The sequence below is a fragment of the Anarrhichthys ocellatus genome, unplaced genomic scaffold (genome assembly GCF_004355925.1).
Source record: "Anarrhichthys ocellatus isolate YVR2014 unplaced genomic scaffold, GSC_Weel_1.0 scaffold10, whole genome shotgun sequence".
In the NCBI taxonomy this organism is placed as follows: domain Eukaryota; kingdom Metazoa; phylum Chordata; class Actinopteri; order Perciformes; family Anarhichadidae; genus Anarrhichthys; species Anarrhichthys ocellatus.
In genome coordinates, this window is record NW_022280040.1 from 9189053 (window position 1) to 9213576 (window position 24524).

At 42.4% G+C, this 24524-nt stretch overlaps 1 protein-coding gene across 6 annotated transcripts in view; it reads left to right on the forward strand.

Moving 5' to 3' along the window:
- dpp6a (dipeptidyl-peptidase 6a) overlaps window positions 1-24524 on the forward strand; it is a 176713-nt gene that overhangs the window by 73094 nt on the left and 79095 nt on the right. The window contains exon 1 of one of the 6 annotated variants that reach the window (XM_031849963.1): window positions 41-4026. The exons of the other annotated variants lie outside the window; for them this stretch is intronic. Within the exon in view, the coding sequence (XP_031705823.1) occupies window positions 3829-4026 (198 nt within the window). The 5' untranslated portion in view covers window positions 41-3828. Of the gene's footprint in view, window positions 1-40; window positions 4027-24524 lie in introns of those variants that run through there. 6 annotated transcript variants of the gene reach the window in all.

A 24524-nucleotide genomic window follows, 5' to 3' on the forward strand; every position in this document is an offset into this window, starting at 1 on the left:
AATTTGTGAAAGAAGTTAATTTGTATTTGTTTTCTAAGAGAAAAAAGTCTTTTAGACCTCTGTAATGAACACAAATTGATATGATGTAGATTGTTGTTGTGCATTTTGCCTTTAGTTTTGCTGTTTCATTAATATTAATGAATTGTATTCATTCTTTTAATCTTTGTCCAAAACGATAACAGTGTTGGCCTTAAAGCATTTGCTAAGTTGTTGCATTTTAGTGGTAGAGTGCTTGTTGTTTGTCTTAAGTTAAGGGTTTTATTTTACGACAACACGGTTCACGAACACAACCCTATCAGCAGCTGACTCAAATGTAGTATTTTGGAGAGTCCTTGAAGAGTTGGCAGAATGTTTCCCTCTGGCAACGGCATTACCACACGGCAATAACATGATCATGACCATAAAGAGTTATAGCAAATTAAATTGAATGTCTGGAATGTTGGAAATGAGTAGAAAAACGTATGCTATGCTTTTGAGAATGGTCGGCTTTCATGCAAAGCACATCCAGAAATGTATCCGGGCAAATGGGCACCATTAGGGGACGGAGGGATGCCGTTCTGCTGTGCTCCTATGAGTAGTGCTCTGAAAAGGTCAAATTGGATGCGAGATATTGCATTTAAATCCTTTGCTGTCGAGGGTTTGGGTCCTTAAAATGAGACTGTTAATAATAATGGTTATAGCGTGCCGTCTGTGTGGTACAGAGAACACCGGGGGATGAGGATTTGTAAACGAGCTCTGTGCAACTCGGTTCCTGAGGAGTCGGATCATTACACTGCTGACGCTCCCATGTGATGGCCGTTTGGCTTGCGTCAGCGCAATCTACAAAGCAGCACGGCGTGAGACACGGCGGGGGGCGCGGAGGCCCGTGTGTGTGTGTGTGTACAAAACGTTCCCATGCTCTCGCTTAGAAGTGCTCTTTGAATCCGTGTTTGGCCTTGAGGACGTGGTCTCCTCGTCACCTTTGATCTGACAGGAAATGAAGCCCGGACATGACATTAATGACAGTTTCTGACAGCTGCAGTGTCTGTGCTTGCCGGCTTCAAGGGGGGGGGGGGGGGAGGTACCGCAGAGGCATTGCTGTGTTTGCAGGTTGGAGGCAAATACACCCAACGGCTCCCCTCCATCCCAGCGGATATTTCCTCCCCAAGGCAAGCTGAGTGTGCACTGCGCTGCCTCCGAGTCTGTCCAAAGTGTCACTTTCTCAGGGTTTCCTATTCGTTCTCCTTCCTCTTCTCCTCTCTTACACACTTTTCCTCCATTCCTGTCCTCTTTCCTCTCTCTCACTGAGCCCCAATCTTTATTTCTCCTCTCTCTCTCCTGTCAAACGGACAGGTAACGGGCGTGGCCTCCCCAGCGTTCCCACACCGCCTGCAGTAGTTTGTCTTTTTTGCTCCATCTGATCCATTAGTAATCCATTTCAGGGGCTGTCAGCCATGTAGCAGCTGCAGAATGCAGCCTGCACGCTTTATCCGTCACTGTTTTGTCAGCCTTGCGCTGACCGGTCAAGGCCTCGGATGGGGCTGCAACAGTGGTTGTTGGACTGAATAATACACACTGCTGATAAATAATGTCCTGTACGTCAAAACAACCTTTTCAGGAATGCAGGAGCTGGGTGCTCAATCATATTTACATGCACCAAGTCCAAAGAAGTCTTCCATTACAACTTAGATTCACACACTATTTCTCCATTTCTTAAACACCGGCATTTTGCTGCTATGGCCTCAATTGGTCCATCATTAGCTTCTCGTTGCTAATGTTAGCTAATATGAACTAATAGCAAACTTTAGATACGATTTAGATCTAAGATATAAGCTAGTTTTTACCATATGCACTAAATAAATCTTTTAATAAACTAAACACTATGTTTTTCCCTCCAAAACAATCTTAGCGCATTCGTATTTAACTGCTAGTACACTAATCTTATAGCTGCAGCAGCTTGGTTGGTAAACAGAGGTATGTGAAGCTTTAGATTCATGGTTGTAATCCTGACTCAGTCAATTTAGCGCACAGCTTTTTTATGAATTAGGCTTACAGGCTGTGCTTCTGAAGTGGGTTAACGTTCTCTCACATATTGTCTAATTCCCCAAATGAGCATCGTTAGCCTATAAAGACCACATTTTACGCAATGTAATTTGTTTAGTGGCAGAGTTTTCAGAGACTTTGTTACAGGCGTAAGCTTTATTACTTCTATGATTGTCTTTGCTTTAAGAGAAAGGAAATGCATGAATGTGCATTTGCTGTTGTCTTAAAGGGTTTATATTATTATTGCAAACTGGTTAATGTATGTTTTACTGTTGTCACAAGTAGCCTCTGGGCTGGACGTCTCTGATAAAATATTCAAAAATGAAATTTTCATATCAACAGGGTTGCAGTAGATTAATTATATCCAGGCTCTCCTCAATCGGCAGCTTTAGCTTTAATGATAAGCAATATTGTTTTAAACATCTGTGCATGTGTGGGCAGCCGATGCATATCACTGCTTTGAGTGAATGCGTGGGGTTTTCATTACTCACTACAATCAAGTAGCGCCCAAGTGGGCAGATATTGCAAATGTGTAAACACCCAAACAATTTGCACACAAACCCCTCTCTTGACACAGCAGGTGTGCAGCAAAAAGTAAAAGTATCTTCTAAGCTCTTGGAAAACGTGAAGTGTCTCATCTCTTACACATGTGGGCAACGTAATGATGATTGCAGCGGACATCAAAAGCAGATTTGTCATCTTTTATTGGCTCTGCCATTATGAGAGATCTGTTCCTGACGAGGGTGAGATTGTTATTATGAGGCTTCAACTGAGATGAATCATCACTTCTGCATCTGGACCCAATAAAAAAAAAAGATTTGATAGCCCAGTTATTGCTTTCACGATGGTTTTATGTATTATTTCAGGACTAGTTTTGGCGATGGTGTATCTTATCCGTGCAACATTTTACGGTGAACTTTGTGTATGAATAGATTTGGTAAAGAGTTTGTGTCATTTTTTTATGCACTTGATTTTCCTCTGAAATTGCTCATTTATCTTAAACTTGATTTGGTTAATTTGCCTTTGGTCATGTCCATGTTCTGTGTACATGCAGTGATTTAAGAGGTGGAACGAGGCAAAACATTCACGGTTCATAATTGACGTTTTGGGGTCACGGTTCAGTACGTTTTAGGTTCACCTGGGAAAATCCCCAAAATCAAATAACAAATACATTTTTTCATTTATTTAAAAAATGTAAAATAAAGCATTCAACAGTGGCTCATTGGCCATAGTTCTTACTGTAACAGTTAAAGCACTCAATAAGAAAACATAAATAATAAACATGTAACTGTAATGCTCCATCATAATAATGATGCCGGCTGATCTCAAATCAGCCGTTTACCTGTCGGTGCCCTCCGCCGTGCTGTGGCTGAAATGGCTGAATAAACAGTTTAGCACTGATTGTTCCCTCAGCAGCTTCTCATATGGAGGTGTTGAATTACATCTGTTCCCCCTCCATCACCCCTCCCACACTCCCACTGCTGCATCTGTATCTCGGCACTCCTCTCGCTTATTAGCTTAATCCGTCTAATCGTATTGTGACGCCGATAAGAATAAGGAGGGCCTCGTGCGATTTGAATAAGTTAAGTTGCTGTTCAGGAGGACTCTCCTGGCGCGGGTTGCCTCCGAGCAGAGAGTGAAAGCTGATCTTGGCCGTGACGGTTTCCGCCCTCCATTAGGGGCCCGTTAATGTGCGGCCCGTGCAGCAGGGTTTGGAGACAGAGGGCCTGGCGGTTGTTTGTGTTTGCATGCAGTTTCTGGGAAGTACACGGTGTAATGGCTCTGGGTGTGGCAGCTGCTGCCTAAATGGGAAAGGCTGGTGGGCTGTCAAAGCAGACAGTGGCTCGTTTGCAGAGCAGCTACAGCGTCCTCGGGACAGTGAGTGGCGAGCGGGCAGCGAGTGTGTACTGCGACTTCATGATGATGTTCGATCACACGATGGGGACACCGCTGGGCCGACACAGGAAACCCTCCAGGGTGGAGTCGGCCAAGAGACTGTGGAGGGTGAGTTGTATGTGTGTATGTGCTGCTGCATGTGTGTTTGTGTGAGGCAGCAAGTAAAACAAAAACCCCACTGTATGCAGTGTGAAGAACATGTAACCTGTTAGAGAATATGAAGTGCATCACTGCTGAAGAGCTTTGTGAGATTGATTGTAGAGTCAGAACTCTGCTCGAAGCTTTGGGAACGATCGGTGACGCACATAATGTAGCAAACTATCCAGATGTATGCATACTGGAGCTTTGATTAAGATTAAAGAGAGACATGTTTGCCCCTGGTTTATTCATCTTCTACATCATTTGACGGGGGAAGGGTAGGTTTCTGGTGTTTAGAAGAAAGCACATTTTTCTTGAATATCTTTTAAAAATGTCATTTAAAAAGCTTCACTGTTGTCTATAAAGCTGTCTCATCTGGCTAATAAAGACGTGTCCTTATTGCTCCTAGCAAAACAGTCTAATGAGCCTGTGAAAGACCAACTTCTGGTCCCTTTGAAAAGTCTCCTTCAGATCCGGCTCGCCTTCGGAGAAAAGCCAGCCTCAAAGTTTGTCTTATTTCTTTAAAGGTTATCCCGAGAGAGGGGCGAGCCTAATGAAACTCGATGCTGTGTAGCGGTAGGACCAAAATGCTACACGGGGTGTTTGGAGCACCTGCTCGAGCCAGTCAATATTGCATTCCCCCAGGAGGGTGGCTTTAAAAGGGTAAAGATGGACTCTTTCTGCTCAAAGTCGAGCGCTGAATACAGATGCGTGTGGTTTGGGCGACTTGACTGGGCGTCTCCTCAGAATGAAACCTGGCGTTAAATCAGGAGTGTGTCTTGATCCCTGTCGTCTCCGTAGCTCTGTTTTCTTTTCCTCCAGCCAACCTTAATCTCGCTGCCTTCCAATGCCCACGAGCTTTCCCTTCACTTTAATCTCCATCACTCATCATGTGTGCGCAGACTAAACTCTCCCCATCTCATACTGTCGACCTTTCCTCTCCACTATTTCATCTGTACAGTGGCTCTCCACCCCACTTGGCTCCACTCTGTTGAGTGTCAATCAGGACGGCTCTGCACAACAACTGGCTCTGCTCTGCAGCTCAGATCTCCTCAGCTAGTTTTAGATGTCCACAGTAAAAAAATTGCATTTTTCCAAATGAGGAGACAAATACCCTCACATGCTGCTAAATAATATTCTCTGATACCATTCAGTCACTTGTTTTTACAATCCATCCAGAGACTTGGTAATCCATCAAGGAAATGCTGTGTTATTTTTGGATACTTTGGAAAGATAATAAAATGTGTCTAGTGCTGCTGACTAATCAAGCAACTCTTAACTCCTCACCAATCACAGGCTTCGTTATCAGGTAAACCGCGCTGATGGCAGCTGCAAAATAGCATTTCGCCGATTTAAAAACATGATTGGAAAGATCTCTGCTGTGAAATATGCATGTCTACATTGTTCTGTTCGTTTTTAGTTTTACACCTGAAGTCTTGGGCTACACACGTCTTTTTGGTCTTTTAACTTTTTATGATCTCATGTGACATCACCGCAACATACATATTAAAATGGCCAAAGTTGAGCTGAAAGAAATGAAATTGATTACTTGCTTTTGCTTTACAGTACTGAATTCATACACATTTTTATTTATTATTTATTAAGAACGTCTAGGCCCCAGGAAAGAAACATGTCCCAGACCACAGAGGGCTTAAATGTTATTATTTCACTTGTTTTATTGTTTTAAGTATCCGACTGTTGAAATATTTTGCTTTATTTCTCAAAGTACAATGTTCTGAGGGTCATTTTTTACAGGGAAAGTGGGGGAAACAAACACCTCATCTATTAAATTTTACTTTCCATTTCCCGCTTATGCAATTTCACAATATGTGTTAGTCGATTACCTTATCCAGTTTCCTTTTACAACATCTTTTTCTCTAAAGCATTCAATACCACCTCTTTAAATCTCCAGTTGTCTCTCTTACTTTTAGACATGCAACTATTTCAGACCTTTATTTTCTCAATATGTCCTCCATATAAGTATAGGACGTTCTTCAAGCCACATATTTCCACTTGACTACATAGCTCAAGCCATCACTTGGCTGTTCCTCACAGACTGGACAGTCAATGATTGCACTTGGCCTTAGCTCAGCAACGACTTCAAACTGCCCGTGATGCTCCCACTCATTCACACTGTCTTCTGTTTTTTAACAAAAACTACAACTTCTGCACTCTTCTCAGTCAATCCACCACAACATCCTTTCCTCGTCACGACACATTAATCTCCCCTTCAGCACCAGAAGCTGTGTGAGCCGATGTCTAGAGGCCTTTCTACGGTTGTCGGATCAAGTATCGTCTCACAAGGCGTTTGTTATTGTGAGGATCTTGCTCTCTTTGTCTCCTTTGGAGGTTCATAAGGTCAGTGAGGTCGAATACAAGCCATTTCCGGGTCAGTCCAGTTTTCTGCACTAAAGCGCCTTGAGTTTCCTCCCCCACTGCTTCCCCTTCCCATCAGTCAAAGACAATCTTGTTATATTCAAAGTTGCTGAAGCAGCATGCAAGTCACTCCTGGGTCATCAAAGTTTTCTGTTCCTCATTTATTGAAATTAAACATTTTAAGCAGGCTTTTCCCCCGATCATTACGTCTAAAGCTGTTTAGTTTGCATGTGCAGTTTCTCTCTTATGGCTCCTTGAAGAAAAGGAAGAAGACAAACCCTGAAATGTTCATTCCGTCCCGTGTTTCCGACTTCTCCGTGTTTTATCATCATTGCTGTAGCCCTGTCATGTCAGCACGCTACATGAGAAAACGGTGTTGATGCAGCACGTGTGTAGGGCTGCAGGGTGGCAGAAAGGTCACAAGTTCAGTCCTCACAGCAGCCAATCTACGTCGATCAAGAACTGGAAAACTTTTGACTTGTTTGGGTTTTCCCTCGTTGTCCAAATTGAATGTAACAAGGTCTCCTTAATTCAACCCACTTGAGCACCCGAGTAGCTCATTCATTGAACATATTGTGTAGCTTGTCTTTTAGACTGCAGTTTCATTTTCTTAGGAGGCTCCAATGAATTTGGCATCATCTTTAAAGTTGTGCTTTGTGTGTTTTGCTCTGCTTGGCACCTTTTTGAGTGAATTTTCCACTTTGTATTTGATTTTTGAGTATGCTTTCAGCCCTTTGGAGGAGAAATTAGGGCTGCACTTGGGCTTGTCTTGGAGCAGTTATTGTGCGCTCCTACTACCCCGATTACCTGAAGTACAGCACAGCGGTATAAACACTCCAGAGTTCAAAAAGTCCAGTCCCAGACATGCTGAATGATTTACAATGTCTCTGGGTTTGGTGTAGATGGAGAATGTAAGAGCGGGAGGGGCTGGGGACAACTGGTAGAGAAACCAGATATAAATGCAACCAACCAGCATGCAGCTCAGTTAAATGTAGCATCAGTGCTCAGACCCGCCCCACCACTCTCCATCTCTTTACAGGAGACCAGCCCACCTCTGGTGACAGTTTTTCGTATACTGTGAGTGTGAGACACATTTGAAATCATTGCTTGACTCGGGGTCAGAATATTTGGATTCAAAGAAAAGGTTACCAGTCTGTGAAACCACCCCTCTCCTCTTGGCTAAAATAGAAATAAAATACCTTGATATATACTTCAGCTCTAGAAATATAGTTTTTGCAGCCAGTTTTAATCAGGACGGGGACTAATATTCCCTCAGATAAACATTGTATTCAGTAGATGATCCAAGATATACTGATTTGCAATTCCAACTTGTTTTTTCGCCATTTTTCTCCCCGGATGTGTGCATGTTATGCATTGCTGCTCTCTGTAATTTGGCTATAGCAGAGTGCAGAGTAGTCTGCCTTGTACCTTTTGTCTTCTCTTTTTTTCATCAGCTCATGAAACAAAACATTTTCCCTCATTTATCAATTCCTCCCACTCCCTCCTCTTTCCTCTCCAGCTCTCGTTCTTCATAACTCTCTCAATCTGTTGCTGGAGCTGTGGAGCTGACAGGAAGTTATTGTGTGTCTGATTGCAGGGAATCTGGAGCAAATACCATTTCAGTGTGACTTTGGTTTTCTCCTTTTTCTCAGAGCAGGAGAAAATGGTTGTTTTTTAATTCATTTTATTTCATGTATTTTATGTTTAATGGACTACTTTAAAGGTCTTAATTAAAATCAATTGGCGGATCATATGGTGTACTAAAAAACAGCAGAGGCTGATGCCATTAGTTTTGCAGGTATTTGGTCAGTAACCAAAGTATTGGACTAAATGGGTTTTTGACCGAGTGTTGGAGCTGAATGTGAAGTCAGAGGATCGTCAACGAGATTACAAGTCATCCAGAGAGGTCTGGACCAAAATCTATAGCAATCCATCAACCAATTTTGGGATTTTTTGACACGAGGAGCAGCAGTTCTACTCCAAGCTCACTCCGGATGTCTGAGCTCCTCACCCCGTCTCTCAGGCTGAGCCCAGCCACCCTATGAAGGAAGCTCATTCTGGCCGCTTTCGGTCACTACCCAAAGCTTCTGGGTACAGTGGCTTATAGCTCTCACTTTGGTTAGACAAGAACCAGATGGCTTGTAGCAACTACCCCAGTACGCCGCATTCCTGCCGCATTCCAAGACCACAAAACACATGATACACTGTTACCAACCAGGACAGAACCCAGAATCCTTTCCCACCAGTATATCTAAAACATCCATCTCTTTCTTTTTTGCTACCAGGGTTATAGGGTGTTGTCCTTTCACCTGTTTTGAGGTACAGGCCATAACTCAGCTGATATGGCTCTGAGAATTAATGTGTACAGGTAATTTATGACCCATTTAGACAAGGTGCTTTATAGCCTCATACAGTATTTATACACACTGTTTTCAACCTCACTCTGAAGATGTGGTCAGATAAAGAAACCCAACCCATACGACTGTGTCTGGGGGTATTGATGGAGCTATAATGAGGAGGCAGACCTCCTCCGCGTCATGCTTTTCTAATGTTTTTTTAGATGTCCATGAAGCTTAAAATATCCTCAACTTTTCAGCAAGAGGTGTGAAGTCGCACCACTTATCAATGTTAGACGTGGCCCAAGCAGCCAAACAAATACAGCAAGAGGCGGGCTTTACTACTTTGCCACTTCCTTCCTGTTTTGTGTGGTAGGAACAGGTGGCAACCTCCGGTTCTGCAGAGTAAAGCCAATGCGGAAGTGTCTTAATACTTGCATTCTCTCTACTGACCAGCAGGGGGCAACTCCTCCGATTGCGAAAAGAAGGCATGAATGTATGGAAGTCTATGAGAAAATGACTCTACTTCTCTCTTGATTTAAGTAAACATGAGTTTACGGTCTGCAGAGCCGTATGGGGAACAGTTGGACAATGGCAAATGCAGAAGGACGATTGATATTAGCGGTATTTAATGATGATTAAGTATGTAATTCAAGCTAACAATAACCATACATTGCATCTGCTTGAATACATTCTCTTCCTGTCAATCACATTTGATCGGCCTGTTGCACACGCAGTCGTGCTCCACAGGTGCACCGCGCTGTTTAGCCAGAAGTGCTTTGCCAAGATGTTTCTGAAGAAGCCGCCGCCCTTTATCGATGCATCTCGGTGTGAGCGGGTCCTTCCTCTGGGCATGTATCTGTTCTTGCAGACACAGACTTTATAAAGCTGCCGAACATGAAGACTCAATTCTTAAAAGCAAATGAATGCAAAGTCACTTAGCCTCTAAGTGACACCACAGTGAAAACTCACTTGGAGGTGACACTTTGTGCAGTGTGCAGGTCTGAGACGGCTGCTGTGCTTTATTGAGAGTGATATTGCAGTGTGAAATGTCAGATGATGAGGATGTCTGAGGGAAGAATGGGATCAACGCAACCCTTTTTATTATTCATGAACAGGAGACTCTGGTCACTGCAGAGAAATTTATTAGAGGGCAACTCCTTCAACCTTTAAGGAGAGCAGGCAAGAGTCATTCAGGCGGCGTGCACCATGCCTCGGTGTGTATTTACACAAACTGCAGGTAATAGGGACATTTACACCAAGCCGATGTCGGTGTCATTTAGTACGTGCGTGTCATGTTTCTGTCTGTGGGCTTTCCTTTTGAATAACATTGATTGTACAGCATGAAAAATGGTAGTTGATATAAATTGATTTTGTCAGTCCTGAGTTCCCATAAATCTTTGGGGGATACAAACAGGGAGTGTAATGGATTCAGTGAGCTAACATTATGCTGTGGCTGATATCTCCAGCCCTCTTATTTTTAGCATTTAAAAAATACCATCATCTGTTGCATTGCGCAATTCTAAGTACATGTATAGTTCTGCATTGACTAAAGTTAAACCAGGAAAGTATGTTTTCAAGATCAGTTTGAGTGATTATTGTAAAGGTCCCCTTCATTATCACTTACCGTTGTTTTCTTACTAAGTTTTCTAATAATAAGTCTTCGTGTGGGAATGTTTGAGCAATGATGTTTGTTGGACAAAGCTCTAAATATAACATTCATGTTGTTAAGCAACTGAATCTTCCTTCAAGATGTCTACACTCAAATGGTTTGTTCTCCTTTTTGTCAAAGCACCAATGAGATTCTCTGTGAACGCGCCGTGCTAATAATGAGTGTTCGCCCTCCGTTGACTAATAAATGCCTTTGATCGTTGCGTGTTGATCCGTGCGTGGTTCATTTCAGAAAAGGAAATTTGCTTCACTGAGTGTACATCTTAGATATGAGATGTTCTTGGGAGTGTGTATTGTGTTTCATCGTGTAGTCATTCAACACACACATATACACACACACACACACACACACACACACAGCGCAAGATATGGACCTCAGAAATTGATGAATACTTCCCAATTCTGCTGTTCTGCTCTCATTAGGCATTGTGGACTTGCACAGATTTCAAGGTTCTACACCGCAGTAATCAGTGTAGATTATAAGATTTAGCAGCAGCGTTGTTAATATTTAATAAGCACCAAAGAATACGTTGGTTTTATGCCGATCTAAAATAGTTTGACCCATTGTGGTGTACTGCCACACTGAGACTCAGATCTCCTCTCTGTATGCATGGCCAGGCTGACTCACAAAAGAAACCTTTTATGTTGTAATCAAATATTTATGTCATAATGGTTTAGATGACAAAGCCTCTTTCTTTTTTTTTGCCATGCTAATGGAACATTTCGTTGTATGAAAATGAGACAAGCTGTAGAAAGTTAGGGAACATATTGTGGGACAGGGGGAATGATGCTCCAAAGTGTCTAGTTAAAAATGGCAACACGGCGCTTTAATAGGAGCAGTATAATGAAAGAGACTTCAGCAGAGGCTGGTAAATAGCACCCTGCCTGTCCTGAACTCTACAAAGCCACAACATACTTGGTGTAGCCGGCTGTGGTTTTGAGTCCTCTGGCTCTACATCTGCCATCAAATGTCAGCATCCTGTGGAGTGGAGTGGGTGTTTGGCACAGATCGAACCTCTGTAGGGCTTTGTTTTGGACTAATTTGGGCTCACTCTGAGAGGTACTTCTGACTGCAAGCTGTGCACGTGTTTTTATGTCACTGCATAAATTGGGAACACTTAAAGGAATAATCCACCAACATTTGTTTCTTTATAACCCGCAGATGGCTTAATAGCTGGTTAAGAGAAGTTTTAAGCTTGCTCCCTTTTCAAAGAGAAGTCAGATTGTATAGAAGTCTATGAGAAAATGACTCTACTTCTCTCTTGATTTATTACCTCAGTAAACTGTAAACATATGTTTATGGTCTCAATCTCTAGTTTCAAGTCTTCTTCAATACAGCATGATGTTCATTATGTAAATTATGCTCCATTTAGAGTCAAACAGACCATAAAGCAGGGGATGCTTTAGGGCAGACTTACTGTGATTGACAGGTTGCTAACGCTACCACTACGTCACTCCTCCGCAGTCCAAATGTGGTCACTTCTGTTCAATGATTGCAGAAAAACAAGATGGCGACGGACAAAAAAACTCGAGGCTTCAAAACAGCAGTAGATCGACCGATGGAGGAGGTCACGACCACTACGTCTACCTCTGATATGCAGTCTATGGTTATATCCCCATATAGATTATACTATCCTCAACAACTGTCGTCAGATTTAAGTTTAAATGCTGATTGATGCATGGTAGTGTGTGACGTCACCTTTTTCAAACAGCCCCACGTACATGTATGAAAAAAGACATTTGAAGAGCTAAGAATATATGTTTCTAGACTAGTTAAGCATTGCTGGGTTCATCAGGCCCCATTTATTTATATTCAATAAAAGCCCTCAAATGCTGTTAAACTGCTATAGCTGTCTAACCCCCCCAGTGTGAGCATGTGTGTGTGTGTGTGTACATGTACTAAAGGTGTTAGGGTCCTGGCTGCTGACTGTACTGCGACAGATAACAGCAGAATTTGGGAAGGCCGACAGCTGTAATGGCCTGGTGATGAAACTGGCGAGAGGTGATAACACGGTGACCTCAGACGAGCCGAATCAAACAGACATGGTTCAGAGGGAGGGCTGCCAATCCCGAACACTCGCCACGATGATAACAGGATGCAGCGACCCAAATGGCGTATGTTGAATGCTTCTGCGGTAAAAAGAAGATTGAGATATGACGCTCTCTTTCATGTCGATCACGCTGGTTCAACAGCAATGATGGAAAGATTTCCCGTATGATTTCTTTTGACTTTATTGTTTGCTTTATGCCTAAATCCGCATGTTACATTATTGCACTAGCACTAAGGCGGATGCTTTTCTTTACCTCCTCTCTATACAGAGAACTGTGAACAACAAAGCACCAGATGTCATCTGAGAGCTAATCCACTACCTCTGTTTACTCTAAAAAATCTTTTTCCTCTCTGATCCTCCAGCACAGCTGCAGCCTGGGCGTCTAGGGTACAATATGTAGAATGGGCCAAACGCCTCCCAGCAGCGCCATGATGCGATCACACTCTCTGGCACCACTGGCTACTAATTACTGCTCTCCCGCTGAAGCTTTGCATCCATTTGATGGGAAGGGTTAGTGGGAGGTGGACTTCCTGTCTCAGCTGTGTCACTGAATCAACCCGCAAACCCTGGCCGGTTATTTCAACCAACACTTGGGCTTCGGTTGCAAAAATCTTTTCTTGATTACAGTATCACAGCTGCCTATTGGCATCTTCATAATTGCATGAATGATAAGTTGTCGTTGTCAGAGCGATCAAGGAGGAAGTCTTTCCAGCCAGGGATCAGTAGTGTGTCTGGCTATTATGTCAGAACATGAAAGTATTTCTTTCTCTGTGATATAAATGGGTATGCCATGGGCGGATTATGAGGCAATGGGCCCTTGGGCACAGATATGTAAAAGGCCCCCCACGCCTCCTACGTACCTTGTAGTCGGTTTGTGTCTCATTTTGCAGGTGAACTCAAACTCTCAGACTCAGAGACACAAAAAACTCTCAGAGATGCTGTTCTTCGTGTATGGTAATCGGTTTGTATCTGTTTGTGGTCCTTTTGGTTTTCTGTGTGTAGTTATTTTAAGTCCCTTTTTAGTTGTTTTTTTGTAGTTATTTTTAGTCTTTTTCTATTTGTTTTGGGTCTCTTTGTGTTGGTCTTGCATCTGTCTGAAGTCATGTTGTGTCTTCTTGTAGTTGGTGTGCATCTTGTTTGTGTTTGTTTCGTGTCTTTTTGTATTAGATTTGAGTTTGTTGTGGTTCTCTCTTGTCTTTTGTAGTTCTTCTACGACGGTTTGTAGATGTTCTGAGTGGTTTGGTGTTCTTTTTGTATTTGTTTTCAGTCTCTTTGTGGTTGATTTGTGTCTCTTTTATTCATCTGTTTCAGGATGTTTTGCGTCTGTAGTAGTTTTTATGCCAGTTTTTAGTTGTTTGCATCTCTTTAGTCGTTTTCGTTTCTTTGAAGTTGTTTGTAATTCTCCTGGTTTAATCACGTTGAATCTCTTTGAGGTCCCTTTGACTGTCTTTGTTGTGGTTTTGACTTAGTGTGTAGTAATTTCGCATCTTTCTGCTGTCATTCAATTGTCTTTTCATCAATAAATTGTCTCTTCCTAATGAGGCCTCCTGACCCCTTGTAGGCGCGTTTATAAATCCACCCATGCATATTTCACTACGTCAGACCTCCTTCTAGGTCGGGCCTGGAACAAAATCAGCTTATCTTCCTCTAGCTGCTCTCCCTTTGGATTTACAAGATAGGGCATCAGGTGAGGCATTAAATCCGGATTTATTTGAATGTTAATTCCGCAGCAGGAGTGATGCTAACACTGCACACTCACAGTAGTTCATATTTCACTAAATCGCAGACCAAATCATTCTCCCGAAGAGAGAAAGCGATAGCTAAAGAGTGTATGAGCATGATTTAATGAAAGCACAGCAGCATAGAATCTGAACTCTTCATGTGATAAATAATACACAAGAAGAGCCTAATCTCTCTCATCTCCTCCCCAGCCATCATTCTGTATCGTAGGTGGAAAGCATTTGTCTGAAAGCTTTGCTGTCCTCCCCAGATGCACGTGTCTTCACTCTAACAGCTTGTATCTCTGCTCAACGGGAAGCGGCGGAGTCTCACAGGTCTTCATTGACACTTTGATCAACCGACCATGCGCTGTTTTGATTTGGCTTTGATTTGACAGTCTGAGTGCACCCCACCCAGAAGTACACCTTGCTCACTGACACGAGCAGTACATTGGTATTTCCGCGCTGTCATTCTCAGCAGACAGCTGGCAGAGCTGTCCAAATGTAGCCGAAGTTGTCATTCTACTTTTCAAATATGAGTTTATGATTTATGGCCATAATGTTTTTGTTTTTCCTTCTGAAAGCTCAGACCTGCCAGACTGTGATGTGAAACGTACCGTGTCATTCTGTCTTCAAGCACACACCGCAAGAACTGACAGAAAACATGCTTCAAACTAATCGCAGATTTTTATTCTTTTCTATTTTTACCTAAAAAATTGTATTACATAAGTACATACTCTTGGTACTTTGCTACTGGACAGAGGAACTGCTATAAATGTAGAGGGTTATCTTCTATTTCCTTTGTAAAAACGAGAATGTGTATACTGCGAGCACTTAAATCCATAAGGATACAACGGTTAGGAGTATGATCGCTCATCGATTTTTCACGAATGCAGCATTTTCTTTGGTTTTCTCTCTGGTTCTCATTGGACCTGGTTGCTGCTGCTAAAAAGTGATGTTTTTGAGCTGCGTCTTGTATTCCAGAAGTGAAAGAGAGAATATTTAACCTTCACCTTTCACGTTTGGGAGGTTCATCTTTGCTTGCAATGCTTGCGCTCTGTGCGTCTATTCCTTGTTTCTGCAGCTCTGGATTGCTTTTTCTCTTTCTTTATAGTATGTTTTCTATTCCATACTTCTACCAACTTCTCCATCTACAAGTGAAACGTATGCTCTTGTCCACATATTTGTGTGGTGTGGGTCTGGGCTTGGCCCTTTAGTTCCAGTCAATGGAAATCTTAAAGCTACAGCATAGCATACTATGCCAATGGAATGCTTTCCCCAGGTTGGTGTGGGAGAACTTGAAAGGTCTGCACAGAGACCTGACCTCAACCCCATCCAACACCTTTAGGATGAACAGAACTGCCCTCCAGGCAGACATCCACGGCCAACATCACTAATGCTCCTGTGGCAAATTCCTACTGCCAGGTTCCAAAATATTGTGGATAGCCTGAAGTGTGGAGCAGAATATGAATACCAATAGCTCTCGCATGCGATGTTCAACAATCACATATATCCATAAACTTTTGGCCATGTTGTGTTTTTACCTTTGTGTCGTTTATTGTCCTTAAACGCACTGGTTCATATATTTATGGGCCTTATGCTGGAACATAAACTACCTTTTTATCCTAATAAAATGTCTGCCCATGAATTCACTGCATTTAGCATTACTGTATAAGACCCTGATAACACTACACTTGCTACCATAAGCTTCCTTTCTTGTTCCCTCTCGCCGTCAGTCTTTCATTTGTTCTTCTGTCTCCCGATGTCACACTTTGTTCTTGTCCTTAACCGACTCACCCTTCGCTCTGCAGAGCCCTGCCTGCCAGGCTCGATATTTGTCGCAGAGTGCATTTGCTCACGAATCCGCTTCAAGTATATTAGTTAGGCAGGGTTTTTTTTTTTTACCCCCGGCCAATCGGAAATCCTTCCGCAGCTTGTGTCCCTGACTGGGGAACAGTGGAAGGTCAAGTCGTCCACCTCAGGCAATCGAGCAGCTGGCCTGTTGCTTGATAGGAGGACGAGTACTGCCAGAGAGAGAGAGAGAGAGAGAGGCAGAGAACTGGCTCCTGGCAGTCAGAGTTGCTCTCTCCTCTACCACCTCCCCTGTGTTCTCTCCTGCTGCAAACAAAGCAGCTCGTTGTGTTCAATTATATTGGGCAACTATACAGCAATTAATCATCAGAGCAAACAGGACTTCACACTGATCTTATCCAGCAGGCAGTAGCAGCAGCTAAACGTGTGTTCAGACATCATTTGGTCTGTTCAATTTTATGCTCGAACATGTCTTTAAAAAAAAGAATACAGATAATATATATATATATATATATATATATATATATTGCTGCCTTGATCCTCTCGGGTATGTCTCGTGTGAATATAGGCACATCACACCATCACTTTATATCAATAAAGGGTCATATATGACAGTGAACGACATATTAAGACACACGTCAAGTATAAACCCAGCTCTACAGATGTACGTAGCAGGCCATAAAGGTGGTAACGCATAAAGAAAGACTGACTTTGAACTTCATCTTTGATGTTCAATGGGTTTTAACACAAATAACTAATTAAAACCATACTTCCTCATCTACAGTAATATCACTTTATATAACTCTCATTTAACCATACAGTCACAGTTATGCTTTGAGTTTAAAAAGACCTTCAGAAGCAGCGTGCCGTATGTACAAGACATTCTCCACATGCAGCTGTATTGGTATGTGTAACTGCAGCCCAATCCACTCTTTTGCAACCAAGTTTTGGCTTAACAAAATAACATACATCAAACGCACGCAGACATCCTATTTCAATATTTCAAATGGATGTCACTCTTAATGTCTGAATGTAAAGCCGTCACCATTTGTATTCATTTTCATTTCTTGACTGAACCTGAATTTGTCTTTTAGTAAGTCTGTGCGTTGGTCGTTACTGGAATGCAGTCGGGGTCAATATGTCAGCGGGCTATTCATACAGTACAGACCTCTCCATAGATGTCATTTTGAGAATGCCTGTGCACACAAATCCATATGCACTTTACCAACCCCATCCAGAAAAGACATTCTTGTTATTGAAATCCATGTCGTTACTGATATGCAGGGGGCTTTGACGTTGAATCAGAAAAAGCTTGATAAAAGGAATTATTTTGATAAGGAATCACTGCCGTCGAGGTTATTTGGTTTGTCTTTGTCAGAATCCGCCCTCCTCACCCAGTTTGCTTATCTTCTGTCTTTGGAGACGAGAAGTTTTAATGAGTTATTTTATTGCCTGCTTCGAGGAAGTATCCCCCTGCTTGCAATCTCGCCTTTAATATTTCAAATCATCCTCACCTCATCCTCATACCAAAGAATACTCCACGGGTGAACGCTGCATATCTGGAACACTTTTACTTCTATAATTACCGCTTGAATCGGCTTGTGATCAAGGCCGATTTGTTCTATCTTCAAAGCTCCAGACAAAGTGATTTACTTCTCAATGTGAAGGTACCGATCTGTTTTGACTCTTACCTTTTGGGACGCAGACGGAAACCTGAGTGCCAACTTTACTTTTGGATCCCGACTTCCCCCGTGATGCCTCTGCTGTGTTATTCTGGAGTGAAATAACAAGGCGCATACAGTATATTTCGGTGAGGGTGGCTTTTGTAGGTTGTGCTTCTCGGAGGGATGTGTCAAGTAGACTATGGATACCAGCGTATATAAAAGAAGTTCCAATTACAGTGTTTCCCTCCCTGGGCATCGCCAAGTCCCCCTCATCTTCAAGATCCATTGTAGTCCCCTTTTTATTCGTCTCTCTACAGTGCTGGCGCACACTAAACATCACTTCAGTGTGGCGTATGTCCATAAAGTCTCCGTATTCAAATCTTCCGCGTGGCGCACCAGTGTCCTACCTGTCAGAAGCTTTGCCACCTAACCGTCTATTCTTCTTCTGTGCGGGGTTAGAGAGCGACCCCTCCGAGCTCCACTTCTATCTCGGCGCCAGCGTGCACTGCTGACCCTATTAGAAACCCAAGGGCATGGCTAACGCAGCCTGGAAGCTCCGGCAGTGACAAATTCACAACAAAGCTTTTCTGTGAGGAATGAAACTACCATGGAGGTTGAAGGAATGGGGAGGCAAGCGGGAGACCTATGGGGGTGGGGTGGGGGGGGGAGACCTGGTGTGATGAAAGGACATGTGGCCCGCTGTGACAAATGTTCCCCCGAGTTGTGATTCATCACGGTGAGGAGACTGAGAGAGCATCACGCTCCAGCTCAACTACTGCAGTTGTGGATAATACACTTCTCGTAGTAAAAACTCTTGATTTTTTTTACATTTGCTGTTTTAATGTATTTGTCTATTTATTTGAGCCACATCTTCAAACATAGGGCCATAATGAGACACAGCATGATTGCAGTTAAACATCAGTCACTCTTAACCATTGAGCCCATGACTCATTTTGGAGAAACTGGGTGTTATCTTAATGCCTCTGTGGAATAAAAGAGATGCTTACACAATTTGGAGTCACAGTTCTATTTCTCATTTCAGACGGAGAAAAGCAAAACTGCTGAAGCGTTCAGTTTTGTGGCTTACTGTTTATTGAATACACTTTAATGGAGCACACTGCCATGACGCCGGACCCAGCAGCACATAATTAGGAAGCAGGGTGTGTTGTTTTCTTTGTTTATGCTTTCTCTGAACCCCATTATATTACGTTAATGCGAAACCACTTTTTTGTTTTTCATCACAAATGCTGAACAACAAATAAATTGCGATGCAAGCAAAAAGTGTCGCTTAGCTATTTGACTTGTGTTCCATTAAAATGAAGAAATGTTTACTTGCGACCCCTCATCACTGGTTGTAAATATCAGTGTTGTAGTTTTATTTAGACTTTTTCAGAGGTACAACAATCCAAATATTCGAAAATATTAACATAAGAGATATGTTTTGTTCTGCTCCCCATTCCAGTTTATCATTGTGTGACCTTTAAAATCGGTCTTGTGGCACATTTTAAGGGTCCTGACCCCCAGGTTGTAAACCTCTGCCTCAGGCAGTGAATGTCCCTTTAGAGGTTCGTTTTGGTTTGGTTGAGGTTGCCCATACCCCACACAATTGCCAGAAATACCTCCATTTGAGATATTTGTGACGTGAACTCCAATTGCAGTAATACAGAAGCAAACAGATAAGTTGAAAACATATATTTTATTACCATTAGTGAACCTGTCAGCCTGTAGAATATAAAATAGCTCTGCAATAAAGAATGATGGTGTTTCATTATTAACAGCTGTCATACAAGAAGGAATTCTTCCCAGCCGTGTCAATTTATAATAATGATAGGAGCCTAATGACATGTGATGCCTCTTCAAGATAATTTCCTCCTGGCTTCTGCACTCACCATCATGTGCACAGAGGGAAAAAGCCCATTGTGCTGGTGTTTTTCTCTCCGTGCCCACTCTTCTCGGTGAAAGGAGTTCAGGATGTGGCGCTGAAATGCACTGTTGGAGCTGTCCATTAAGTGGTGCTGAAATCTATTTCAGCACAGTGAAGCTTTTGATGGCGCCTGGATCAGTATCGGGAGCTGTCCTTTTTTACCTGGTGCTGAAATGTCTTATAGTACGCCGGCCTTTTAGTGGCGCCCTAAATGTGTTAGCAGGTGCTGTTTGGAGGCGAGCTATTATCCCGGGTGTAGCAGGAAGTGTTAGTCCTTGAAGGGGTGCTGAATCAGCCACTTGTCGTCTTCTCAAAGAGCATGTTAGATTTCTTTTGATTGCTTTGCTTTTATGTCTTTTTTTGGGGGGTTTGGATTTGTGCTGCTTACTAAAGTCATTTATCTTTTCCATTTATGAGATTTTTTTTTTGTCTTAAAAGAAGGCTTGAAGATTATTTCAAAAAGCTTTTCACAGTCAGCTCAGTTTTTAAAGCATGTAAAACATAAAACACTGACTCAAAGCCATCCTCAACGAACCCCATTTAATGCATGAAGCACCTGCTGTTGCCATGACTATGGAGCCCATTAAAAAAAACAAGGTGATGTCCACGCGACACCTGTTGAGACTATGTCACTAGCTCAGGGAGAAAAATAGAACTGTGAAACCTAAAGAGCGGTTTATAAATGTGTGTGGAATTCAGGCTTTTCACTGTACATCCAGTGCTTTGGTTGCATATCTGCAATCTATCAGAAGCTTTAGCACGTACGTACCGAGAAGTATCACACACGCATCTAAAAATGTAAAGTCGGTCTCGCTCTCCAGCAGAGAGGGTAAACCGTGCATAGAGAGCACCCCTAATAAGGACGGAAACTCATTCACCAGCACAGACGTCAGCGGCACGGTTGTGGAATCTGGCTCTGTTGACATTTCACGGCTGAGTGGTGAGAAGGCTGGAGAGTCACACCTGGCAAAAAAACAAAAGTGCCGTAATCCGGCACAGAGGAGAAACTGCATCCTGATGCAGCCGCTCTCCGTCAGGATGATGTGTCCGAGCTGTATTTATGTAAAGACCTCACATAGAGTACTCGCAGGGAGAGGGAGCAGGAGGAGAGATGGAAAAGTAATTACTTTTTTTTTTTTTTTTTTCTTCTTCCCAATATCCCGATGCTCGCCATCATCTGTCAGACAAGTAGGAGTGGGGAAAATTGAGGCGCACACAGTCCTACGACGCGCCACCTGCTAGGAAGCAGAGTGTCAGAGTGTGAATCCCAGACCTTTTGGTGTTGCTCTGTGTCAACGCCACAGCAATCACTTATCCATCCTCGACCTCGCCTCACTCTGGGCCGATGTTGGTCTTATTTTGTGAGCAGGCGTCCTCCATCTTGTAGTATACCAGATTTGTCCCGCATAAAATGTTACACTGCCGCCCACACGGAAACGTAAAAGTATTTAATCAAAGCAAGCCATGGGGGTGCTCCAGCACTGGACAACTTTTGTTTTTGAAACATCCCATTACACTTGTTCCCCTGGCTATTCTTTGCACTGGGGGCTTGCTGCATATAAGGGTTTGATATAAGCATTAATGCAATACTGATGGATGGCTTTGGCCATGTGCAATGACAGAATATGTTCTGGGAGAGTGGAGCTGGATATAAATCGGAAAATACTTTTCTTTTTTAATATTCCATTTTCTCCACAAATGGGTGTGTTGGGACACATTTTATGGATGTGGATGTGTGCATGCATGAGCTTAAAAACCAAATGGGGACCGTGTTTTATGCATGTGGGTGCAGATATACAATATACTTGGTTAAAATAATCATATATTTGATTTGCCGAAGTTATCTTATTTGAGCGTTTTAAGCCTTTTCTCAGAACACACTGTTCCACTCTGCCTGGCTGTGATTTCTAACTTCACCAAAAACACACGAGATTTTCATGTAATGTGCGCGATACCTCTCAGACCCAGTGGTGTTGACAGGGATTTAACGCTTTAGGTCTCCAAATATCTCAATTAAAAAGCCGTACAGCTGCAGAGCACTCGAGGATGCGACTGTTTTCTCTGCGGAAACTAAAAGCTTTGGACAGACTTTGCTTTGGTTTGTGCTTCTCAAATAAAATGAAGGAAAGAAAACAGAAATTGACTTCAATCTGTGCAACATTTAGTTAGTGGCAGTCAGACCAGCAGCACTTCCATTTTCAACTCATCCCCTCACTTTGGAGGATCAGAGGAGTATCATTCACTTTTCAGAGCTTCCACTTCATTGACTTTTTGATTCCTATCCGTTTCCTTTCTCTTCTCAGCCTATGGAGGCTATTTTAACGAGGATACGCATGTAAATAAGTATCGGAGACCTTTCTGAGTCAGTCAGTCCACCTCTCGGCTGCATTGAAGCAATCTCAATATAAATGCCAGACGCAAATATCACAAGGTTAATTGGAGATTTGACAATAGCAATTATTTATTGTTTTATCTGCAATCAACACCCAGAAGCCATGATTCTGTTTCAAGTAATTACAGATCTATTATCAGTGACAAAATAATGCGGCGTTGATTAAGGTTGAAGTTGAAATTGGGCAAAAGCGCTTCCAGGAAGTTCATTATGTCTGCCGCTAGCTTAGCGTTAGCACTGAAATGATGAGGCAGGAGTGAGTGGACGGCTTAGGCAGGTTGGCACAATCAGTCAGTTAATTCCTGACTTTCCAGGAATGTGTATTTAAACAGAGCCCCCCCCAGGAGCATCCATCACTGCCGCCCCTTGTCCATTTGTCAACATCAGAGACTTGCTGTTTGTAGACTCGGATCGCGACACAACCTCGATAAGGTGGTTATTGTGTTCTCGGCTGCCGCGTTCGGACCACATAGCATCTGTCATCAGCCAAATAGGGCTGTGGCCCAGAGTGGCCGTCGTTAGTTCGCAGCTGATTGATTGGCTGTTGAGAAGACCTTTCGGTGTCATACATCACCAGTCTTGACGGTAAACACAGGCTGAGTTGTTGGAGAAGGCTGCTAATGTAGTTTTGAGCCACAAGTGGATGGTGCTGTGAACGGTAGGTGGGCTGTTCCTTTTCCTTTTCATACATCAAGAACGACAACATTCATTAAGGTTTGGTGGCTTTATTTCACAAACATTTAAAAATGCTTCAATTAAACAACTTGCTTTTCTTCAGATTCAGACAAGCCAATTTATTCAAAAATAGTTCCATACTTGAACCATAATATGTATCCGTACAGATCTATTGTCAATACAATAGTCTTTGTAATACAAACCCCCCATCAAGGAGTTGTTAGCCACTCTTGCGTTGTGGCTCAATGACTGTTCACTGTTCACAAACCTTTTTACGGACATTTATAGTTCCCACTAGATGGGCCCTTATGACTTTTTCCTCTGGTGCCACCATGAGGTTGACATTTATTGTGTTTTTAGTGAAATGTCTCAAAGAACTTTTGGCTTTTGCGTAGTATCTTGATCCAGAGGGTTTGCGTGTGGTCCGTTGCTCTACTTTTAATAATGATGCGAAAGAGTTTATCCAAAAGGTTTTTCAGTTCCTATTAGCAAATCTTAGCATGGTAACATGCTAACATATGATGGTAAATATAGTTAACATATACCTGCTAACTGTCAGCTTTTTAACATTGTGAGGATGTTAGCATGCTTCGGTTAGCATTTAGCTCAAACCACCACAGAGCTACTGGCATGCACCTATTTTCTTGATTTTGTCGAATAAGCAGGTGTGGCAAACAGAGGTGTTGCTATAATTATGCTCTCAAGTAGTACTCGAGTGGAAACACTAGTTCTGCTTTACGCCTTTTACATCGGGGACGGTGAAAACGGTTCATTCAAATGCAGACAAGTCACCAGCAGAACTGAAACTCGTGAGTGACAGTGAGTTAGAAAACAGAAATAACACAGTGATATGTCGTTCAAAGCTGGATTTGATTCTTTGAGGCTGCTTTCTTTTTGAAGGACAAGCCCTTTTCCCGCCCGTTGCTCTCTGCCGATCACATCAAGCAACACCGCAGACGTTCATTTGGGATTCCAGGGTAATTGACTTTACCGAGCTGCCACCTTACTTTAATTAGCAGTGCAGCACGTTGGGTCACACACCTGCAATATAAAGAGTCAAACTGGAGACCAAGGTATTAATTAACATTAAGTACATCTCAGAGAAAACCAAAGTAAGTCATTTGCTCGCAGTGTTTAATAGGGATTGTACAACACTTTTTGTAGATGTAATTAACTGAACAAGCCAATGAAAAGACGTCAAGTTCTTATCGTGAAATATAGACTACATAAGAGCTTCTCCTCAGCGCTGCTGCAGTAAACTGAATATGCTAATTATAAGTCAGTCTCAAGGATTTAGTTCAAATCTGAACCTTATTAAAAGCAGTTCCACTTTATTGCGACTTCTTCGCCGTTGCGTTCATGACTTTTGATGTCCGCTGGTGTCTTAAACATCATTTCAAAACATCCTCGCTATTGACTCAGTGTTGTTACTTCTGCTGCAGCTGTACAATTGAATCCTGTTGCATTGCATTTAACCCACTAAGTGTTCCTGTACCATTATTAAGGCATCAGTGCAGCAGCACATTCGTGTTTTGTTTCTAATTGCTGCAAGAAAGTTACATAACATAGACATTTATCCATCCGAAATTCTGCAGGAATACAAACAAATACTTTTTTTTTACCACAACATTGTCTCTAAAGGGACCTCAATTAAAGAGACGGCTTTTATTGGATGTGATTAAACTATGAGAAGCATAAATGTCTGAGACTGTGATTGAAATAGTGTTAGAATGTCCTTCTGGTTGCACATTAATATTTGATGAGCTTATATTCCTCATGAATTTAGCATTAAAGTTTCAGTATTTCATTTCAATGTGCATTTTTAATTGATAATCCACTCACTCTATTT